Raw genomic sequence first — 23,168 nt, forward strand, 5'->3', positions numbered from 1 at the left:
GAATACCAATATTATGGGTGTCAAAACAAGCAATATAGATGACTGCAGCTTTCAAAATCCACACTGTCAACATACTGTCCATTTAGGGTTTCCAGACTATGGGGCACATTCATGAAAACTCGAGTTCAAATCCCGAATGGGATAAATTTTGATTGGATACGAAAATTTCTGAAGATCGCAGATATCACGAATATGCTTACGAAAAAATCATATTAGTCACGAAAATATTGTATTGGTGATCCAAAAATCACGAAATTTTCGTACTGAACGATCGTAAAATCTCTACTACTATACCTTAGATTTATATCCTCCCTGAGTTTAAACAAATATAAGAACACTACTATCACAGAATTTTTATTTTCTCACAACAGTTTACATTAGCAATAAATAGTTTTGTGATTTTTTTCCTTTAATGCTGCCTCCCTTCCCATACTGCTTACATACTAACTCTCCAAATATCTACTTGCATGTATTTTTTAGTTATGTAGTGTGTAGCAATGTAGCAGCTCTGCAAGTGAATGGATGGCGCTCAGCAGTGGTAATCAAAGAGTTGCAAGCAGAGGTAATGGATGATCTTAAGCATATAGTTCTGTGCATCTCACAAGGATCAGTTACAATTGGGAAATTTAATTCTGCTTAAGTTTTTGTTGCAGAATCTAGTATCGCAGAGGATTATGGGAGTTGTAGTTTATAACAGCTGAGTGGGCTTGTGCCTTGAGAAAAGGAAAAATACATAAGGTAATTTCTAGTTTTGGATTTCCTTTTTGTACGTAACTAATTCGTTCATTATGTATCTATTTGCATTTGTGTGCAACCTCTTTTATTTTCTCATACTTGCTCTCACTTTTGCATTTACAGGTAACAATTGATCCATTCGAGCCAGCTAACAGCATAGAGAGCTCCCAGGGGAAAAACTTCAATCTGGCCCCATCTACCTACCACAACCCAGCCAAAGTCTCCAATCCTCATCCAGGCAGCTCACAGAACAATCCGCTAGCCTATTCCAGCAAAATCGGAGCTTCCTGGCCCTGTCTAAAGCCAGAATTGACTGTGGCATAATAGACGCAAGAAGCTGGGGACTCGCGTGATTGCGCTCCCCGCCGGAGGCCTACCATCGGCGCGGTACTGCCGGACGCGGCGCTGTGAACGCGCCCACCAAAAAAAGAGGTACATAGGGAGATAGAGGAGGGGTGGACAAACCTGGTAACCCCTGGGGCTCCCCTCTTAACCCCTTAAAGCCCTGCAGAGCAGCTCCGTTAGTGAGGCCCCACCACATCAGCACAGGGCCCTCTCAGCACAACCTGCAAAAGGCAAATAACTCCAGACTATCACAGAAGCCCAATCTGGTTACCAACAGGCTTACAAGCCTCTACCCTACCATATATCAACTGGCTGCAAGTGAACAAGACACAAGGTAGCACAACAGCCACTGCACACAACCTGCAAACTCTGATACCTATATACAATACAAACAGCCTCCAGCCGGCTGCAGGACTACAGACTGATAAGCCCCAACTCAGGGTGGGAAATAACTCCCACAACAACTACCTGACCGACTGCAATAACCCTGGAACATAAGTGCTGGAAATGGACATCTCTAAAGCCAAAGTTGCAAAGAATGGTGATGGCGCAGGGATGCCAAACTAAATAACTACACTGAAGCAAGCTCCGCATGCCCAATCCTGAACTTGGCAGTCTCTGATACTTTATCCTTAACTTACCCTAGCGTTTACTATACTCACACCCAACATGGGTGGCAGCAAGACACAGAAAACAAAGTCGGATACATCCTCTAAACTCGAGCAATTCGCACGGCACCCCCCTCAAAACGGCGCCGACTCAAAAAAGGCCCACACTGAGCTGAGCAACTCACCTTCCCCTCCACCGCCTCAACCGGAGGCCGCTACTCAACTACTCCTGGATGCTATAACTGACTGTCGAACATCACTATCCACTAAGCTCGAAGAGGTAAAGACGGATCTCTCCCTGCTGCGGGCGGATCTACAGAACATGCGTAAGCGGGTCAAAGAAACAGAGAACAGAATCACCACTCTGGAAGAAACCTGCAACCCACTTCCCCCTGCAATAACCCGCCTTGACACAAAACTCAAATCCTGCATGGACAAACTGGATGACTATGAGAACAGACAGAGGCGTAACAACGTCCGTCTCGTGGGCCTCCCGGAGAGAGCGGAGGGTGCAGACCCAGTAGCCTTCGCAGAAGGATGGCTTAAAAACTCCTATCCATCAGCCCCTCTCTCACAATTCTATGCGGTTGAAAGAGCCCACCGAGTGCCTGGAAGGAGCCCCCCTCCGGGTGGTCCCCCCAGACCCTTTCTAATCCGGCTCCTCAAATTTAGAGATTGTGATGCAATACTCCAGGCGGTGCGTCAAAGCCCAGACGTCATGGTGGATGGGAAGAAAGTCTCAGTGTTCCCAGATTTCTCAGCGGAACTACAGCGTCAACGAGGTACCTTCACAGCAGTCAAACGACGACTCCGTGAGGCCAACTTGAAATATGGCATGCTATATCCAGCCAAACTGAGGGTCCAAGCCGGCGATAGAACCCTCTTCTTCCAGACCCCGCAAGATGCCAGCGACTGGCTAGATAATCGGGGGCCCCAGTCACCCAGAGCCAGTCCCAATCGACAAAACTAACAGAACGCAAGGGCAACAAACATAACCTGCAACTATGACAGACGAGACTGCCTACTACTATCAGGGCCAAACACTTGAACTCAATACCACTGACATTCCACATACGGGACACATATAATGGGCCTCCTCTGGCTAATACTACCGGGAGAAAGAGCCATCCATATCGATACGCCATTGCTGCTACCTGACAGCGCTTAACACTACATGCAACGCCAGGCGTACTACCTCTACACCACGGCAATACTAGACGATACCACTATATGGAGAGCCATAACAACTTCCACCACATTCTACTATAGATGGACACATAGGAACCCCACCCTCTGGAGTCATGATCTCCATAATCCTGGGGTGTCCCCCATCTCCTTCTCGACAAATGTCTGAACATTCCTTTTAAGCCACAGACACCGGAATGCCCTAAAAACAGTGGTGCAAAGGCATACAAGAAATCACCCTGAACTTGTGAACATTGGCACAGCGGAACCTGTGCAACTTCTCTGTTTTGTACTAGTACACGTGAGCTATTCGCTCCCCATGAGCATGTCTCACATAAGTTCGGTTAAGGGATCAATACCTGCCAAGTTACAGGTCAGGTCGGGTGGGATGGGTTTTTTTGGGGTTGTGTTTCGTTATGGTTATGTTTATGTTTGTAGTATGTCTTGGTTCAAAGGCGTAACATCACATGACACTGGTACATTAAGTACAAGTATTTTGCCCTACTCTCCACTAATATCAATCAATCTTCAAGATGAAAGGCTCACTTAAAGTACTCTCTTGGAATATTAGGGGTCTAAATTCCAAATTCAAACGGGCACTGATGTTTGATTATGTTAAAAAATATGCTCCTGATATCTTACTACTACAGGAAACCCACCTGGTGGGCCAAAGATTGATGGCACTTAAGAGGCCATGGGTGGCTCATACCTACCATGCCACCTTTTCCTCCCATGCCAGAGGTGTCTCCATTCTAATTCAAAAGGGTATCCCAATGGAGATACTAGACCTAACAACCGACCACTATGGGCGATTTATACTGATCTCATGTGTCCTATTTAATCAACCCTTCACTTTAGCCAGTGTATACGTGCCTCCGCCATTCAACCAAGACTTGTTAGATAATATAATGAGTAAATTGATGACCTTCCCACCAGCCCCCATGCTCCTCATGGGAGACTACAATGCTATCCTAGACCCTGCTTTAGACAGATTGACCCCAGGCCCCCAACCTACACCCAAATTTCCGTTATGGGCACAGGCTATGAACCTTACCGACCTCTGGCGCTGGAAATATCCAGACCAAAATGTATTCTCCTGTTTCTCAGCTACACATAACACCCTGTCCCGCATCGACATAGCCTTTGCCTCCTCTGACCTCCTCCCCAGGGTAACCTCAGTGGAATACTTGCCTAGGGCAATCTCAGATCACTCTCCACTTATGATACAATTAAACCTCCTACAGGACCCAGTAAAATCATTATGGCGACTTAGCCCCCTGTGGCTAACGCATGGAAGTATTAAAGAAGCCAATGATAATGCCCTTAAAGAATTCTGGGAGTTAAACCCTGGAACTGCCCCAACAGATGTAGTATGGGAGGCTGGGAAAGCCACCCTTAGGGGTGCTCTCACCTCTGCAATTAAAGGGGTCAGAAAAAAGGCAAAAGAGGAATTAGAGGAGAAACAAAATAAATTAACGGAAGCAGAGAAAGAATTCACTACCCATACAGGCCCAGACACCCTACGTACTTTTAGGGTGCGGCACAAACCGCACTCGAAGAAACCAGGATTAAACTAACACAGAAAAAGCTGCTTTATGCTACACAGAGAACATTTGATCAGGGAGAAAAAAATGGCAAGATCCTTGCTTATCTCTCCAAGGCCCAAGCCCCCTCTAACACCATCAATAAGATCACCTCCATGAATGGGGACATAGTCACTAAAGCAGCTCACATAACCAACATTTTTGCCCAATACTATCAACAGCTTTACACTACTAAAGCTGACTATACCCCACTGCAATTATCTAACTATCTGGATACTATTCCCATCCCCCGATTATCCCCCCTACTTAGGGCCCAACTCAACAATCCCATCACACTAGAGGAGGTACAAGAGGCAATAACCTCACTCCAACCCAACAAAACACCAGGCCCAGATGGGTTACCCGCTGACTGGTATAAGGCATCTACAGAACTTATTTCCCCCTGGCTACACAAAACCCTGCTGGATGCGACAGAGAAGAACAAACTCCCTCGCTCCTTTAACACTGCCCTCATTGTAGTCATCCCCAAAGAGGGCAAAGATCCACTGGAGTGCGGCTCCTATAGACCCATCTCCCTCCTCAACGTGGATGCAAAAATCTTTGCGAAAATCCTATCTAACAGACTCAAATCAGTAATCAAAGAACTAATTGAGCCTGACCAAACAGGCTTTATGCCAAACAGATCCACTAATATAAATATTCGCAGGCTATTTACCAATATTCATGCCAATCATGCTAATAAAGGTTCACACACAATAGTCTCACTTGACGCAGCCAAAGCCTTCGACTCTGTCGAATGGCCCTACCTCCTGAAACTTCTTGAGAGGTTTGGCCTCGGCGTACAGTTTATTAAATGGGTGGGAATGCTGTATGAAGCACCAACAGCTAGAGTTAATGTAAATAGATGTCTATCCCCAGAGTTTTCTCTATCCAGAGGTACACGACAAGGCTGCCCATTGTCACCTCTCATATTTGCTCTAGCAATAGAGCCCCTTGCCATTCTGGTCCGACACTCTCCAGGCATAACAGGCCTCAAATTGGGGGCTGTGGAGGAACGTATATCTTTATATGCTGATGATGTCTTACTGTATCTGGACTCTCCTGGGGCTTCACTACAGACAGTCTTAAGCATAGTGATACACTTCGGGTACTTCTCTGGTTTGAAAATCAATTGGGATAAATCTAGCATATTCCCCATAGACCCAAATATGGATTCCAGCATGTTCCCTCCTACCCCCCTGCAATGGGTTGATGCATTTAAATACCTGGGCATTCAAGTACGAAGAGAGCTGAGCGACTTTATTCCCAACAATTTAGAACCTATTCTTAAGACCATGAAAGAGAAACTGCTGATATGGGCCAATCTCCCCCTATCTATCTGGGGCAGAATCAACCTGCTAAAGATGATATTCCTCCCTAAATTTCTCTACATTTTCCATAACTCACCTATTTTCATTTCGCCCAAATTTTTCACATCTCTAGATAAAACACAGACTGCCTTCTTATGGGCCAACAAACCTCCCAGATTCTCCAGAGCCAAACTTAGAGCACCAACTACAGAGGGCGGCCTAGGTCTTCCACACTGGCAATTTTACTCCCTAGCCGCACAGGCTTACTATGTCCAGTGGTGGTTCTCTCCTGATCTTACCAATCCCAATGTTCCGCTACAGGCAACCCTAGCTAGCTCAATGGAGTCATTGAAATATATCCCATTCCGTAAACTATCAGATATCCACACCAATCACCCAGTCATTGTGACACCATACAAAGCATGGCAAAAGATACTACACCTATACAAACTGAAGCCCCCAATCCTGTCCCCTGGCCTCCCATTGTGGGGAAACTCCTACTTACCCAATTTTCAACAAATTGCCCCATACCGAGTGTGGCCTCACTGGGGCATACGTACACTGGGAGATGTGACCAATGCTGGGGCCTTGTTACCTAGGGACCAGATCAGACATACAGACACAGGAGAGTTGCTACCCTGGTTCTCATACCTACAACTCCAACAAGCCTTCCGACACCAGTTCCAGAGAACCATAGTCCCTTTTGTGCTCACGAAGCTCGAAACTACCCTTCGAAACTCCTCTTCCAAAAAACTGATCACCACATTATACTCCCTGCTCCTATCTACCCTCCAGTCTCCCTTTCTCACAGCTCAAAAAGTCTGGCATCAAGACATACCGGAGCTAGACAGGGAAGATTGGGAGGAAGCGACAGACAGGGCTTATCTGATCTCTACAAGAGACAAGTTAATCCAGTTCAAAATCATACACAGGCTCCATTTGACCCCTCTACGTCTATATCGTATGGGAATCCGCAACTCATCCCATTGCCCTAAATGTGGTGCCCCTGAGGCCAACTACTTTCATTTAATGTGGTCATGCCCACAAATACATCAATTTTGGAATCAGATTCTAGACCACATCCAAAACACAACATCCCTACCTAAAATAACCAATCCCAAGGTCTGCCTATTCGGCATTGTGGATGATATTATTCCCCAATCAGCACCTCACATCCTCTATAGGACATTACTGTTTTATGCTAGGAAAAGTATCCTTCTTCAATGGATGGCACAATCTCCCCCGACAATTGCCAGCTGGCTCAATCTACTCAAAGCTCTTCTGCCACTGATACAACTCACCTATATAGCAAGGGGATGCCCCCAAAAATATGACAAGGTATGGGGGAAATGGGTTGAAGCCATGGAATAACTCCACAGGATCCTCCCGGGGAACTTGAACCCTCACCGATAACCCCAAATCCTCCCTGTCTGTAGTTGAACATTACCTCGAGTAGGACACTACTGACTACCTAAACCAATGTACTGTATATATCCTGAACAAAACACGCTTCTAGAACCAATGTCAATGTTTCATGTTGTTATATGTTATAAATGCATAAATAAACAATTGATCCATTCTCTATTCCATGATTTTGTCTTTTTTGTTTTCATTATCTGCCTATAATTTTAATTTATTTTGTCATTCTGTTTTTCTTGCTTTTCTACTTCTCTGGCTCTACTCCTCCTTTCCCCCCTCCCTCCATAGCTATGTGTCATCATCAGCCTGCTGCTTCTGCCAAATATCAGCCAAAATCTGAAGTACATAGCTGGTGCGGTGAGTCAGATTCTCTGGCTCAGGAAGCTGCTGTGCCTCCTTCCTGGGTGTGAGTCTCAGATTTGTGATTGCCTTAACTTTATTATGTTATAGTGTGAGTTATTCTAATCAAAATAACTAATTGAGCTACTAATTTATTTTGTATGCTTTTTTTAATTATCAGCATTCCTATTCTGCCCGTCTCCAGCCTGTAACCTGACTGGTTTCTGGGGTCACTGCCCCTGACAACAAAAAATTCATGGATGGTGAGTGTTCCAAATTAGCATTCTTATTTTTTCTTTCTTTTCAAAACCTCTTCTATTTATCTCCAGTTCTGACTTACAAACTGCTGTCTAATTAATATGGTATTTATGCCTTTGCTACAGGCCTGGACTGGCAATCTGTACATTGTGGCAAATACCAGAGGGGCTCCTGTGAAGGGCGATATGTGTCTCTGACTATGCAACCAGTAGATCAAATGGTTTTGTTAACTTACAGCATGTTACCCACTTGTCAGGTGGGTTCAGGATGAAATGTGGATGACTTGGGTTCAGGCTGGGTGTAGGTCAAAGTACACTTAACCTCTGCTTCTGAAGATTCCATCTTACAATCAGAGGCACTTGCAGAAAGAGTGCATGGTATGGGCCAGGCACATGTTCTACAGTTTCCAGGTTAGGGTACAGGTTTAGGTTTTGTGGGTAAGGGTCCTGACCAGCAAATATCACTACAGCACAATTTCTGGGTTGCTATTAGGTGATGTAACTAGTGGGGGAGCAACTGTACCCAGGCCTGCACCCCAGTAGAGCCTGTGGGAGATGTTGCATGTGCTACATGAAAATCAAGGTGAGAGAAGGAACCTGGTGTGTTTCCTAGCGTGGTGGCAGACTGGGGGGGGCCTGGGTACACTTTTTGCACCCGTCCCGATGTCCCCTAGTTACACCACTGAATATAAAAGTTTTGATACAAGGATAATTAGTAATGAATTCGGAATTGCCTCTGCAGTTCAGAAACCAATGCATTGGCTATAAGAAATTAAAAATGAGCTCTGTAGAATTATCTTCTATAACAAATGAACAAGTGAAAAGCTTAGCTTTTGCACAGCAGCGCAGGGCATACTGAGCATTTACAGTGACACTCAAAAGGTGGCTTTACAAGATTGAAGGTGGTGAGTTCCTGTGGGTCATTACTGTTAGACGGTTGCTAAACCTCTTTGCTATATAGTAAGGTCAATATAAAAAATAGATTAGATATCATTTTTTAGACTTTAGTTCTCCTTTAAATGAGCACTAAAGCCTAACAATGAATATGGCTAGAAATGCTGTATTTTAGCAGTCCTATAACAGTAATGATCCATGATCCAGGAACTCCTCATCTTTAAAAAGGACCTCTGGGGGTACTTTGGAGGCACACTGAAAAAAGGCTGTGGCGCAGCATTGCTAGGCCAATGATTTCAGCAGGGCTAAAGGTCACAAAGAAAATTATTATTGGTGTATGCTTCAAACTACTCTGTATAAGTGAAAAGAATGAAGCCCAGCAACTATTACAAATGGAGGAGGCTTCACATCTAGGTTGAATTGTTATTATGGGGGACTTTAATACTTCAGACATTGACTGGAGTAATGGGGTGGCCAAGTCAGAAAAAGTTAGTAGGTTTGTAAATATTCTAAATTACCTCTTTTTATTTCAGACAGTTCAAGAACCTACTAGGAATGATTATATTTTGAACCTTGTGATATCTAATAATACTGAACTCATCTCTACCATTTGTGTGGGTGAGCATTTAGGGAATAGTGATCATAACATGGTCTTCTTTGAGATAATGTTGCAGAGACAGCTCTATAAGGGAGAAACTAAAACACTAAATTTTAGACATGCAGACTTTGCTAGTATAAGGGCATCTCTGCAATATATCAACTGGAAAAGGCTTTTCACAGGGTTAAACACAGAAGGAAAATGGAATATCTTTAAAATGTTGCTTAACAAGTACACAGGTCAGTATATTCCCTTTGTAAGCAAGGAAAGACATCGCAAAGCAATCCATTATGGTTGAATAAAAGTGTTAATGTTTTTAAAGCATTTAAGTTAGCTGGGACAGCTGAAACTTTCATCAGGTACAAGGAAGCAAATAAAGCATGCAACAAAGCTATCAGGCAAGCTAAAATAGAGATGGAAAGGGGTATTGCAGCAAGGAGTAAAATGAATCCAAAATTATTTTTTAAATATGTAAATAATAAAAAACAAAGCAAGATGGGGTGGGACCTAACATTTGGCACCCGCAAGTGATTTAGCCTTTCTTTCTCTTTTAAGTTAACTGGTTAAAAGCAGGGTCAAGCTGTTTCTCATATGTTAAAGGGACAGTAGCCATTTAAGCTGGAAAAGGGTACAAAAGGCACAGGTTACATAGCAGATAACAGATAAACTTAATGGCATTTTACTGAGCTTATCTGCTATGTAGCCTTTGCCATTTAGCCCTATTTGAATATCTGCCCTCTGGGTTACACAGCAGCTTTGTTCATATAAACTATATGCAAACACCAGCACCCCCCCCCGCGCGCGCGCATGCTAGAACAGAACAAAAGCCTGCCCCCCCCCATGCACAGGGCTTTACACTGGCAAATGGAGCAGTGGGAGAGAGGTCCCTATTGCTCAGTATGGGAGCAAAAGTTGAACATATTTGTGCGGCGGGACAGCACTCAAATTTGTGCCACCCTAGGCCCGGGCCTTTGTGGCCTCTCCACAAATCCAGGCCTGGCAAACACACAACTTCAACAGTACATTTTATTTTTATTTCCTATCTACACTCTCATTTTTGGTTAAGGTTTAAGGTTTATGAAATTTGTGAGTTCAGGTATTTTTGTATTTGTTTTATAAAATGTTTGGTTAGTAGAACCAGCAACCTGTAATGATTACAAATAGCTTTCAACATCTGGGAAGGGGTTGTGACTGCACCCAGGCCTGCAGAGGATAATTCAGTGCTTCTAAAGAACGCAGCACAGTATGAGTTTCTGCACAGGATGTAGTTGGTTGCTGTGGGCAGGGGCAGCCTAGGTGCAAGTTTTGCCACAGGACCCAAGACCCTGTAGTTACAGAGATGTTTTCTACATTTTTTGACCACTGGTAGCAGATAACCTAACTAGCTACAAGTGGTACCTGCTAATCAGGTGTAGGGTTGCCAATCATAAGACCAGTAAAATATTGGTCAAGTGGCAACATTAGTCACTTGGTGACATGATCTGAGAGTGGAAACGCCAACCTGGATCTGAAGGGATATGGGTGTGTCTTGCCCATGATCTCTACATCCTGTGAATGTACCTGCTCTGCTCAGGCCATACCCTGTTGTTCCCAGGCTACACCCCTGATTGTAATTCCTGCTTTGACTGCATCTGAGGATTTTTTGTTTCAGTGGCTGGGGGGAGGGGGGCAATGCAGTGATTCAGGGACGAATTACTGAGTGTGGGTGACTGTGCTGTTACTGCAGGTGACAAGGTATCTGTTTGAGTTGACAAGTCTGGGAGAGGCATCTCTGGTCAATTCTTCAGCATGCTCTAACAGAATCATTATGGACTTCTACTTATTATTAAGCTAATGCCTTGTTGTTCACCTTCCCTTTAAGTGCCCTGGTGCCTTTCTACAATGCACTGTTGTGCAATGCTATGTAATCATACAGTCTGATTAGACAGATGTGAGGTATGTGATTTTGTCTTTTGTCACCTTTTGTCTTTTGTCACAATATCTTGCTGAATATTTGTGTAATACTATAAATGTTGTAATCTGATGGTCAGTGCTGTAGTCAGACGGGAAGTGCACAATTTTGGGGTGAAAGGATAGCAGATTGAATAAATGCTTTCTTCTTGTATACTTGAGCAATTCATACAAGGTTGCCACCACCCAGGGCCATATATTCTTTATAGACACCAGGCACATATTTGTGGAAAGGCCACAAAGGCCTGGGCCTAGGGCATCAGGAGGACTGTGAGGACAGCATGCCACCGTGCCTCATCTACATTTGGGATTGGGCAGACAGAAGATCTAAACAGCTATTTGACTCTCCGCCCTTCCAGTCCCCACTACCGCAATTCTATTGTTAGTGATGAGCTTTGCTACAGCCTAGGGGTGTACATACTTCAAATTTGGCTCTGATACACAGCTGATGGCCATATAATTTTGTTCTTATTCTGACCTGCGCACATCCTCTGGTACCTATATAAAGACACTAACCAGTAAAGTTGAGCTAAAGGGATACCCCACTTAGATATGATTGGCACATGAGCGCTGACACCAGTCAGGTGTGAGGAGGCAGCTTTAATACCCGTGTCTATGTCACCTGTGTTTGTTTGCTATTGGAAACTTGTTACCCCATGTGAGCAGGTGGCCCTCCAGCTGTCACAGAACTAGAGCTGTCTCTCTCCAAGACTGAAGGTAGTTGTTTTTCTGTGGCAGCCACAATGCCACTTCCTGATATGTCAAATTAAATAATGACAAGAAAGTGTGTTCCTTGAGTCACTGCTGTATTGAACACTGCCATGGGAGACTGTAGTAGAATACCTGCAAATAAGGGCTCTCACACATGGGTTGCCAATCGCAGACGGAACGCAGTTTATGTATCATCTGTGTTCAGTGCTGTGCTTACTGTCATTCACCCTTGTGAATGCATTCTATTGTGTTTCTGCAGCGAAATGTCTGTGCGTTCACAGACTGACACTAGAACTGTCAGTGCACCAAGAAAAAGGATTGGATGGGAATGTATCAGCTTTTCTTGCCTGTGAGAATATACTGTTGGAGAAAAGCTGATTGTCAGTACTATGTGCCTAAAGCCAAAGACATTGCTGAGAATGAGAAGCTCTAACAAATGATAGTGTGAGACAATAGAACACTTGAGTTTGGAGCAAAACTGCAGCTGCACTACCCTCATTTACAGTGACCCACTTTGACTGGGCTAGTAGCACAAAGACAAGGGGCGGGACTTGGGCTGCTATTGCAGAATTTGTACCAGTCACTCACAATTATGACTACTTCCTGTGGAAGACTGAACGTGAAGACACGCCCAGCCCTGATTTCAGGCCAGGCACGGAACAGTGAGGGTCTCTCTGCAGCTTTGATACAATTACATTTATAAGAGGTAAAATGCAATTTCAACCATTTATTTCTGGGGAACTGTATGCTGACATTAATAGGTTATGAGAATTACATAATATGTCGTCTGTTCTGACTCTCTGTCACTGTATAATGAAAAAGCCATGCTCATACTTTGCAATATTTTAACTTTCTTTTTGCTTGCTGGTGACAGCAATTCATGAGCATAAAAGCCATTACAGAGGTAACTTCTTACTAATAAGTCGGTGTCCATAAAGATTGTTTGTTTGAGTGCCCAGCATAACTGTAGATAACTTTTTGTGTGTTTACATATAAACTCTAGTGGGTTGCAACAAAGTATGTTGAATCCCAAGAGTGTCTGCCTTTTTTCTTCATTACATGCAGATTGTAAAGGATCTATAATAAGTTATTTATAAGAGTTATTGCTATTGAAAGCGGTACTTTGCTGACTGTTTACATTCTCCACCTTGCTGGCTCCGACTCCTCGCACAATGTGCCAGAAGCCAGTAAGGAACAGAGCTGGAAGTGAACTGATTTTCTGTGTTGTTTTAGCAGTGCAGAAAGAGAAAGGAATATAGATACCACTTTTAGGTGAAAACACATTTAAAATAAAATTGTAAACAACAGAAACATTTTTATGCATGTATATTACAAAGGTGTTTAGATTTTTTCTTTCTTTGCAAAGAAAATGAATTTTTGGCTTTCTTTTGCTAAAAAAAAAAAGTACTCTGTACTACGCAATTACTTTTTGCTATCACTAGTCATTAAAATACTCTTTTCTAATTACTACAACTACAACTTTCAGCTTTCTTTTACCTTTGACTATATGTTAAAGAACACTGACAGTGAATGGAAGAGGCGAACTTCCTACACATGGCCTGGTCGTGCCCACAAATAGCCAAATTTTGGTCTGAGGTTATGTGTGTCCTAGCAGATAAACTAGAATTCCCCAAAATTCTGACACCCCAAATATGCATACTGGGAATCCTAGATGAATTAATAACTACCAACTATGCTAGAACCAGATATAGGACACTTCTATATTATGCCAGGAAAATCATTGCAATGGCTTGGATGGGACCTGAACCTCCTACGGTTCAAAACTGGATCACCCTGGTAAATCAAGTTCTGCCCCTCATTAAACTTACTCTGTTAGCCAGAGGTTCCAAAAAGAAGTTTGAGAAAATTTGGAGCCCATGGTGGGAGGCGGGCCTAGGTGGACAAGGTACTCTGGCATAAAATACAATACCCTAACTTACACATGCGGATGACTTTAATTCCCTAGCAAACTCCCCAAGCAATAATCACCTAAAAAACCTCTACACTACCTCCAACCCTACTACAATATAAGTGAATGGATTAGCGCCATACAACTGTAATCTATGTCATACCAACCAAACCTATGTTAATTTATTAGTATATCTGTCATAACAAAACTGAAACATGTTTAATATGTTACCGCAATACTGTATCCAACGGTATATAATTTTTTTCCTTTTTTTCCGATTTTATTTTTTTCTTTACTCTTTTCTTGATGTTTTGTTTCATGTATGTTATATTAAAAATAAAAGGATAAACTATAAAAAAAAAGAACACTGACAGTTTTAGTAAAGCAGCATCAGGGTACCCAAGATAAAGGCTGCTGTCACACACACATGACACCTGCCACAAGTGACATGAGAACATCTGGTGTTTCAGCACCAACTGACAGCAAGGCATCTGTCAATGTGCATATGGGGCAGATTTTGGCCTGAAAAGCGAAGTTGGGCATTTTCAGGGCAAAACCCACCCCATGTGAGCATTGACAGGTGGATGCTGTGCCTGAAGGTGCTTGTGGAAAACAAGGTGGATGGCAAACGATTGGCATGTGAGAAACGGGTGTGAGAAAGGAAACAGACTAAAAATTTATTTAAAATCTATATATTTAATATGTCTTAAATTTATATTTTTAATATTTAAATGAGAACTAAATGCAAACTTTAACCTGGGTTCCCGTGCACTGCCTCCCCTTCTCCTCAGTAAAGACAACCTGCAACCCCCAGCACAGAGTTGCCCTGCTCCATCATACAGATATGCTGAAAATGCAGTGCTGCATGGTGGGCTGCTTGACTTCTGGTCCTCTGCTTTGTGGCAACATTAGAATATGTACATGTTCCTGGTTGGTGATTGTGGGCAAAAAGTAGAGGATTGTTGGATTGCTGGGAAACACTGCATTGTCAGCACTGGTATGTTAGAGCAGGGCTTGTAGGTTAGTTCTTCTTTAAGACAGAGTACTACATTTGAAAAATGTAATGATGTTTCTCTGTATATTCCTGTGTACACAATAGCATTATTTTGTTCTTACTGAGTTGTTTGAATATAAAATACATACACAGCATTTCTTCCTTTCTTTTTGGCTCTTTCTGTTTTCTGCATGCAGACATGGCTTCTTCTGCACCTGGTCCGGTCCAGGTAGTGTTAGTACAAAAGGATGACCATTCCTTCCAGCTGGATGAAGAAGCTCTGGCATCTGTACTACTTCAGGATCATATTCGTGATCTGGATGTTGTCGTTGTGTCAGTAGCAGGTGCTTTCCGCAAAGGGAAATCATTCTTGTTGGACTTCATGCTGAGATATGTCTACAGCCAGGTAACATCCTAGGGTACTGAATTGGCTCAGGAATCTGCACTAGTTACTTTCAGATGATTTAGATCACTAATTTCTATTATGACTATGTGTCTCTAAACCAGTGATCCCCAACCAGTGGTTCAAGAGCAACAAGTTGCTCACCAACCCCTTGAACGTTGGCCCCAGTGCCCCCAAACCAGGTAGTTATTTTTGAATTCCTCACTTGGTGGCAAGTTTTGGTTGAATAAAAACAAGATTTACTACCAAATAAAGCCTCCTGTAAGCTGATAGTGTGCATAGAGGCTACCTAATAGCCAAAAAACAGTGTCTCCTGACGAAGGTCCCTCTGGGGGACTGAAATGTTGAGGTTTGAAATGTTCCTTTTTTCTATGTTTCAATAAATATTGACTTTTTTTTGCACATATGACTTAAATCCTGTGAGTGCTGACATTACTTTTGTGATATTTTGGTCGAACTGCTTTTGCACCCAGGTCTAGACACTGTTGGTGGAGTGCACCATTTTGCTTTCTAATATATCTAAAAATAAATAAATGAAAACAAATAGACAATCCAGTATTTCATAGATAATTAATATTTTCACAAATATTGGTTTGTGAGACTACAAGTTTTATTACATATCTTTTTATTTAAGCCCTCTCCTTATTCACTCGTTTAAATCACTGTCTGGTTCATAGGGTAAATTGGACCCTAGCAAGCAAATAGCTGCTAAAATTCCAAATTGCAGAGCTAAAATCCAAAAACAAATATATTAAAATGTTTAAATAAAAATGAATACTGACTGTGACTTGTTTTTAGAAATGCACTGTCTGTGTCATATTAAATCACGCATACTTCATCTCACAGGATTAGCAACAGCATGGTAATAGTTTTTATTAGAACCCTATTATTTATTTATTTTTAAAAATTTTTGCAGAAAGAAGGTGGAGAACAAAGCTGGCTGGGTGGTGAAGATGAGCCTCTTACTGGCTTCTCCTGGAAGGGGGGTTCTGAGCCAGACACCACAGGCATCCAGATCTGGAGTGAGGTCTTCACTATGAATAAACCTGATGGCAAGAAGGTGAGAAATACAGATCAAACATCTTGAGTGCTTTTATACAGGTCATGGAACTCTGAGGTGACTTCTAATATCCTCATATTTTTCAAAAGGGGGTATATTATTTATTATAATACAAAAGTTTCAGTGAGTCTGTGATGGGAATTACATCACTAAGCACTGATTATAACTGATGACATCACTAAGCACCATTTATAAGGATATGATTTACAGGATATTCATGGTTCTTGTGTATTTAGAATTTTTTTAAAACTTTGTATCTGTTTATCCAGCACCTACAAATACACATTCTTTGCAACAAATGTCCTATTTGTATATAAGATTTTCATTCATGGAATTTGATTTTTTTTTTTCTTGTGTAAGAACAGATTATCTGTTATACAAATGTGTCATTGTAACCCTTTTCTAAGTAAAACAACTGCCCTCATGGCAGCACATCAGCTTATTTTATAGGTAGTACTTACACTTTTTACACTTTTTTTTTTTTATTTTCTCTTATGCATTGTGCTTATGTTTGTAAATGAGCCCTAATGAATTGTGCTTTTCTGACAGGTGGCTGTAGTACTAATGGACACACAGGGGGCATTTGACAGTCAATCAACTGTAAAGGACTGTGCCACAATATTTGCTTTGAGCACCATGACCAGCTCAATTCAGGTGAGAAGACCTAATTAAAACACACTAGTTTCCAAACCTAGACTCTTTAAATCCTCTTCTCTCACTAGGATTTGCAGCTTTTACTATATAGTCTTGCACAATATTTGATCAATATACTGTTCAGACTGGGTCACACTGATGCCAATTGTAACAGCGCAAAACTTCTTCCAATGACAAATAAACACTACATTTAAAGGAAAAGGAAAGGCATATTCATTTATTATTTTGAATATTTTTTTTAGCTTCTGGGGTGTGTGACCCCACCCCTCCCCTCCCATTTGAAAGATGAAATGAGTTAGAAAAAGAAGGCAAATAATTAAAAAAAAAATATTAAAAAAAGAAGACCAATTAAAGAAAAAGTAACACTAAAAAATTTTAACTAAAAAATCTATTCTACCCTCCCCCAATAATTGCCCTATCCTGAAAACCATTTGTTATTTTGAATACTTTAGAAGAAAATACCTGTTAAACTTGGCTTCCTGTCATTTGAACAAAGGCGATACGGCGATGCCGGGGAAAGTATCAGGAGATGCATCAACTATGTGGTGATCAGTTGATCGAGCTTAGCCTGACTCCTTCCTATACAGAAGGAAGGCTAGGCTCGATCAATCGATCGCCGCATAGTGGACGCTTCCCCTGAAACTTTCCCTGCATTGCAGGTATTTTCTACTAAAGCATTCAAAATAACAAATGGTTTTCAGGATAGGGCAATTATTGGGGGGAGGGTAGAATAGATTTTTTAGTTAAAATTTTTTTAAAAGTGTTACTTTTCCTTTAATATGGTTCTAAAATTGTCCACTATACCAAAAAAAGCTGACCAACCACTTATCTGCTGTTGCTTGTAGATTTAATGGCTCAGGGTTTCAAGGGCCTGACTGCCTTGGTATAGATTCTGTGTTCACAGGTTTCCAGATGATTTGTGGCCCTTCTCGCAGTATATTGGCCCACAGTAAAATGACTAATTACATGTTTTGGCAAACTGTATGCAGGAGGTCCTTGACTCACTAACTTCCTTCTCGTCTCATTTGTGGTTTTGTAAGATATGAATATATTTGGCCAGATCATGGACCGTATTTGATTGATAATTTGGTTCCTAGATTATTAACTGTTTCATGCCAGGGCCTATACAGAAAACTCAGGAGTACACCCCCACCCCCCAAATGAATTAACAAATCTTCCTGATGTAGGTCAGGTAGGCTTTTTTATTGGCCCAGTAACCTGCTTACCTGGTCTGGTGTAGCTAAGCTGCCAGCTATATTTGGGTACATTTCAGTTACTATATCACTTACATCCTTTATTTGTGTCTTTGCTTGCTTCAGTTTTCCACACATATTCCATTACCCTGTAATCTCTTTTCTTTACCATTGTTTACTTATTGAGCTGTTGCTGGACCACATCTTACACCAATCCTTGTAATCAGGAACTGAAGCATGGTGGGTGAAGCAATGCAGCATCAGCTGGGGAAATAAAAATTGGAAAAAAGATTTGCTTGCTGTCCTCCACTTCCCACATTTTTTATTTCTGAAGAATATACCAGTATTTCTCCTTTTCTTCTAGGCTTTTTGTCTATATCTTTCTTTTTTCTCTCTCTCTCCCTCTGAAATCTGCTTGCCCAATTGACAGCCAACCACTTTGCATGGTCTTCTGGGACACAGGTAGGAATTCACTTGCTTTGCCCCAGTGATAAAAAAATAAAAATACAAAGGGGCAAAATATATAAAATTCTACCCTCCACCTGTGACACATAAATTCACTAAGAAAATATGGGAAAATACATTTGATTTATTCTCAGACTTTTCTGTCTTATATAGTACTTAAAAATACAAATAGTTTCCATTAATTATTAATAGATACATTAAAGTGACACACCTTCTTATAAAATCCATAGGAAGGTGTCAGTATTACTAGGGGAGTGCAGGCACCAAGTTTTTTTGTTTGTTTAAAAATAGACCCAAGACACAACTGAGCGATGTCTCATTGTTGGTTCTTCTTACCCTTCAGATCTACAATTTATCCCAGAATATACAGGAGGATGATCTACAGCAGCTACAGGTAAGGCCATGGAATTCACTCCTAAGGCAACAATATGCAAGGAAATTGTATTGCTGGATGCTTTAGTTAAACTCTCACCATGAGCATTTTATGTAAACACACAGAAATTTGGTAAGTACATTATTATATGCTTAAAGCATTACTGGAGTGCTGACCGCAATAAGTCAGCAAACATGGTGACAAATATGCCTTCTTATAGGTTTCCTGCAAACTGCATACATTCAACCTGTTTCATGCTATAGGTTGTAGCATCGCTGGTGCTACAGTATCGGCCTATTTCCAGGTTACATGTTATCCCTAAGGGAAATGTTATAGAGACACTATCACATATGGCATTATTTTTTCTTTATAGAAGTATTTACTGTCTCTCTGCTCTTAACTGAAATTACATTTTAAAAATATCTTTTGATTTTGGACTTACCTCTCCTTTAAATAGTTGTTTTTCTGTAAAATGATAGCTTTGGCTGTTACGGCTTATGCCACATGTGATGCTTATCAGCAGGCTGAGAATTCGCCACATGTGACATAAGCCTAAAGAAAAATACAAACTACTTCATTGTAGGTGAAGTACTGCATTTCATGCAATGATTCCTTAAAGGAGAAGTAAAGGCTAATACACTTGGGTGGGGGTGGGGGTGGGGTTGCCAATATGTTAGACATCCTCCAGTGTTTAAAACTTTTCCCTGGGCCACTCTCTTCAGGAAAGAATAGTACCAGGCTGAGGTTTTCTCTCTCATGCTATGTGTGATGCAGTATCTAATTAACTATTTAGCACTGATAGGTAGTCTCTTTTATAATAGTATTGGCAGTTCTTTCTACTAGCTAGTGAAATACACCTTGGTGAGTGTCCTGTGTAGGAAAATTCTGTGCTTTGCTGGGGCTGGGACTGATATCAGCTAAACCTTGCGCCATAGTTGTTAGGATGCCTGTTAACTACAGTAGGAAGTGATCTGCAACTATTCCTTACATTTAGCTTCTCATAATTTGTGACACCAGTTTACTGCACAGATGTGCATAAGGGCACAGCTTATCCAAATTAAAAAAAGGCTCAAATGAAAAGTACAGAATAGAGATGAAGGCTGAATAAAGACACTTTTTAAAGGGTGTTTAAAAGACACAATTTTAATGAGGCCTACTATTTTTCACAGAATTAGAGGGAAATATCCTTATTTGTTAAAAAAAAAATATTTGTATTAATTGTACAGTACACACTATTCTAAATCTTAAGGTTATGCAACCTGGAACAGTAAAGGAGGGATATGCTTCTGTATCATTCTGTGATTGTAGTGATTGACTCTTTAGCAACAGGTCTGTATAACTACATATTAGCACACCCTGCAGCCACCGGGGGGGGCTGTTAGGGACCTACATCCTTACCCTCTGTACCCTCCTTCATGCCTGTACCCTCCATCCAATCCAAGCTGGCTGCTCCTGTGATCTGCACACCCTTTTGCCTTTATACTGAATCTCAAGAAGTAAAACACTTATTCTTGCATCTCTTCTTTCTTTCAGCTTTTTACCGAGTACGGACGTTTGGCCATGGATGAAATCTTCCTGAAGCCTTTTCAGGTACTGTATTCTGAACAAAAGATAAACTGCCTCAGTGGTTTAAGTTTGAGAGGAGTGACACCAAGTGACTATTTTTTGAATTGCATGAAAAGGTATGTACCCTCCTCTAACGCACCCGCATAACAGGGCAGATTATGTCAAAAACCTTCTGACTGCTGTTGGGTTACACTTGGTGAAACTGTAGTTTTATAGATATTAAAATAGATTTTAAATGAAAAAAAAAAGATATTTTTGAGAAAAGCTGGTGTAACAGCCGAAATGTCAGCTTTGTTATTCCTGTTTTGAAGAATGTTGATCCGATGAACTGCTCCCAGGCGTGTATAAAAATTTATTATTGTGAGTGCCAGCTTTGTGGCTTTAAATTAGCTTTTTAGTATTTAATAGAATACCCTATTGCTAGCAACGTCGCAATTTTTTTTTAAGATTTTGAATTATTTGCCTCTTTCCGTCTTTCAAATGGGGATCACTGAACCCATCAGCCAAAAACTATTGCTTTTATGAGGCTACAATTTTTTATTGTTATTGTTATATTTTCTTACTTATCTTCCTATGCAGACCCTCTCCAATTTATATTACCATCTTATTCAAACAACTACCTGGTTACTATGGTAAATAATACCCTAGAAACCAAAGAGCTGCTACAATACCAAACTGTAGAGCTGCTTAACGAAGAGCTAAATAACTGAAAAACCATAAAAAATACAGACCAATTGCAAACTGACTTAGAATTAGAAAGAATTAGAAAGAATACATCATACTAAAAGTTAATTTAAAGGGGTTGTAAACCCAGTCATAACTCTGCCCCACTGTGGCTAGTAACAAAGGTATTTACTTTACAATTTATCGTAAGCCATGCAGTGGCAATACGTTACAGCATGTCCACTCGTGATACCCAAGAAACCTTATTAGTGGTATACCAGTGGGACAGTTCCTTCGATTCAGAAAAAACTGTTCCACTGATAAAGAATATATAAATGTAGCAGAGGACATGAAGAACCATTTTAGAGAGGGGGCTACAGAGAAAATTATATAGAAAATGCTTTTGTGAGAACAACAAATACTCTGAGGGATATGTTATTGTTATCAAAAAATAGGAAAACAGTGGAATAATAAAATATTCTTTATTACAAGGTATAGTAGACAATATAAAGGATAGTACAAGTAGTTAAAAAGATTTTACCAATACTATACGCTTATTGGGACTACTTTGAGACCTTGAGACAGGGTATCGGGAGCAGAGCTAAGAGAGCCTATACTTTAAGCGGTATGTTATCATTAAGCCCAAATACAAGAAAGATTGTTGAACGTAAACATTTTTTAGACATGAAAGGCTGCTACAAATGTGGTATCCGGTGCTGTGTTACCTGTGAACATCTGGGGGTCTCAAAGGGGTTTCGATCGTCAGTTACAAATAAAAGTTATGAAATACAGGGATTCATTAATTGCAGTAGCACAGCAGTGATTTATTTGGTGACCCGTCAGAAGTGTAAAAACAATATGTTGGATGTACAGTGCAAGCTCTAAAGGACAGGATTAGGGATTAGAGACATTTTGCAGATTGCAACAATAGTGATAAAAGTTCTTTTCAGTACAGGCAATAGAACAACTAAAAATTGGGACGAGAGGGGGAGATACCCTTACCCTTCTAAATAAGCGAGAAGTCTTTTGGATTTTTTTACTTACATACACGCATACCTTTGGGTATGAATTTTACAATTTGAACAATAGGCATTCAAGTACTTTTTATATGTGTAATAATTTATTTTATACTTCTGTATTTTATGTACACTACGATTAACCCTGTACTGTGAATTTTTCACAAACTCTTGATCAGGGTCAGACTGGGTGGTGCGGGGCCCACTGGGGCTACCGCCCAATAGGACCCGCCACCCGCCTAATGTCCTCCCCTGAGTGTACGTAAGGGCAATGCGTCAGGGGAGGGACACCTGGTGCGGCCCAATCCGACCCTGCTCCTGATCGAATCTTAGTCTCAGTAGATATGGTTAACTGTGTAGTCTTAGAGAGCTTGTGATATAATTAGTGATGTATTTTATGCTGATTGGTTTTAAATACTTGGGGGTGTTACTTGCAACCTATCTATATGTGAAAGTGAATTTTTCTCCCTTGGAGCCTATGATTAAATGCTGAGTAAGCATGAATCGTGTTAGGCTTTGTATACAGGGTGTAAGTAGCTTTTAATTGATTGTAATAAAGAAAAATTTGTTTAACTTAAGCATTTGTGCAGAAACATATATATATATTTAATGGGGATACAGGACAGACTTGTTTTCATCTAGTTTAGGCCCTGGAGATTTGAGGAAGTTTAGGAAAAGTTTTAATGTGCAATATAGCTTTAAGAATACAACCCTGGTGTTGCTGGACGACAGCTCTCATACACAGGCCATACATGGACAGATTAAAGCTGCTGATTTGGGTCCTCCAATGGGCCTCCCTGACAATATCTGGCTGAAAATTAGGCAGGTTTGATTTTCGCATAGAAATGAGGTAGGTATATCGGAAGAAAGATCCACTTGTTTGGTGACCTTGCCAAAACAAACAAATCTTATAGTGTATGGCCACCTTTACTAGAGAA

At 41.1% G+C, this 23,168-nt stretch overlaps 1 protein-coding gene across 5 annotated transcripts in view; it reads left to right on the forward strand.

Annotated features, from left to right (window-relative positions):
* Positions 1-7,521: 7,521 nt before the first annotated feature.
* The window catches only part of atl3 (atlastin GTPase 3), a 30,503-nt gene continuing 14,856 nt past the window's right edge, over positions 7,522-23,168 (forward strand). For 3 of the 5 annotated variants that reach the window (XM_031900088.1, XM_031900089.1, XM_031900087.1), the window contains exons 1-7: positions 7,522-7,591; positions 7,706-7,787; positions 15,035-15,243; positions 16,157-16,300; positions 16,850-16,954; positions 18,956-19,006; positions 20,519-20,575. In XM_031900088.1, coding sequence (XP_031755948.1) covers positions 7,781-7,787; positions 15,035-15,243; positions 16,157-16,300; positions 16,850-16,954; positions 18,956-19,006; positions 20,519-20,575 — 573 coding nt within the window. In that variant the 5' untranslated portion in view covers positions 7,522-7,591; positions 7,706-7,780. 5 annotated transcript variants of the gene reach the window in all.

Source organism: Xenopus tropicalis, chromosome 4 (assembly GCF_000004195.4).
Source record: "Xenopus tropicalis strain Nigerian chromosome 4, UCB_Xtro_10.0, whole genome shotgun sequence".
In the NCBI taxonomy this organism is placed as follows: Eukaryota; Metazoa; Chordata; class Amphibia; order Anura; family Pipidae; genus Xenopus; species Xenopus tropicalis.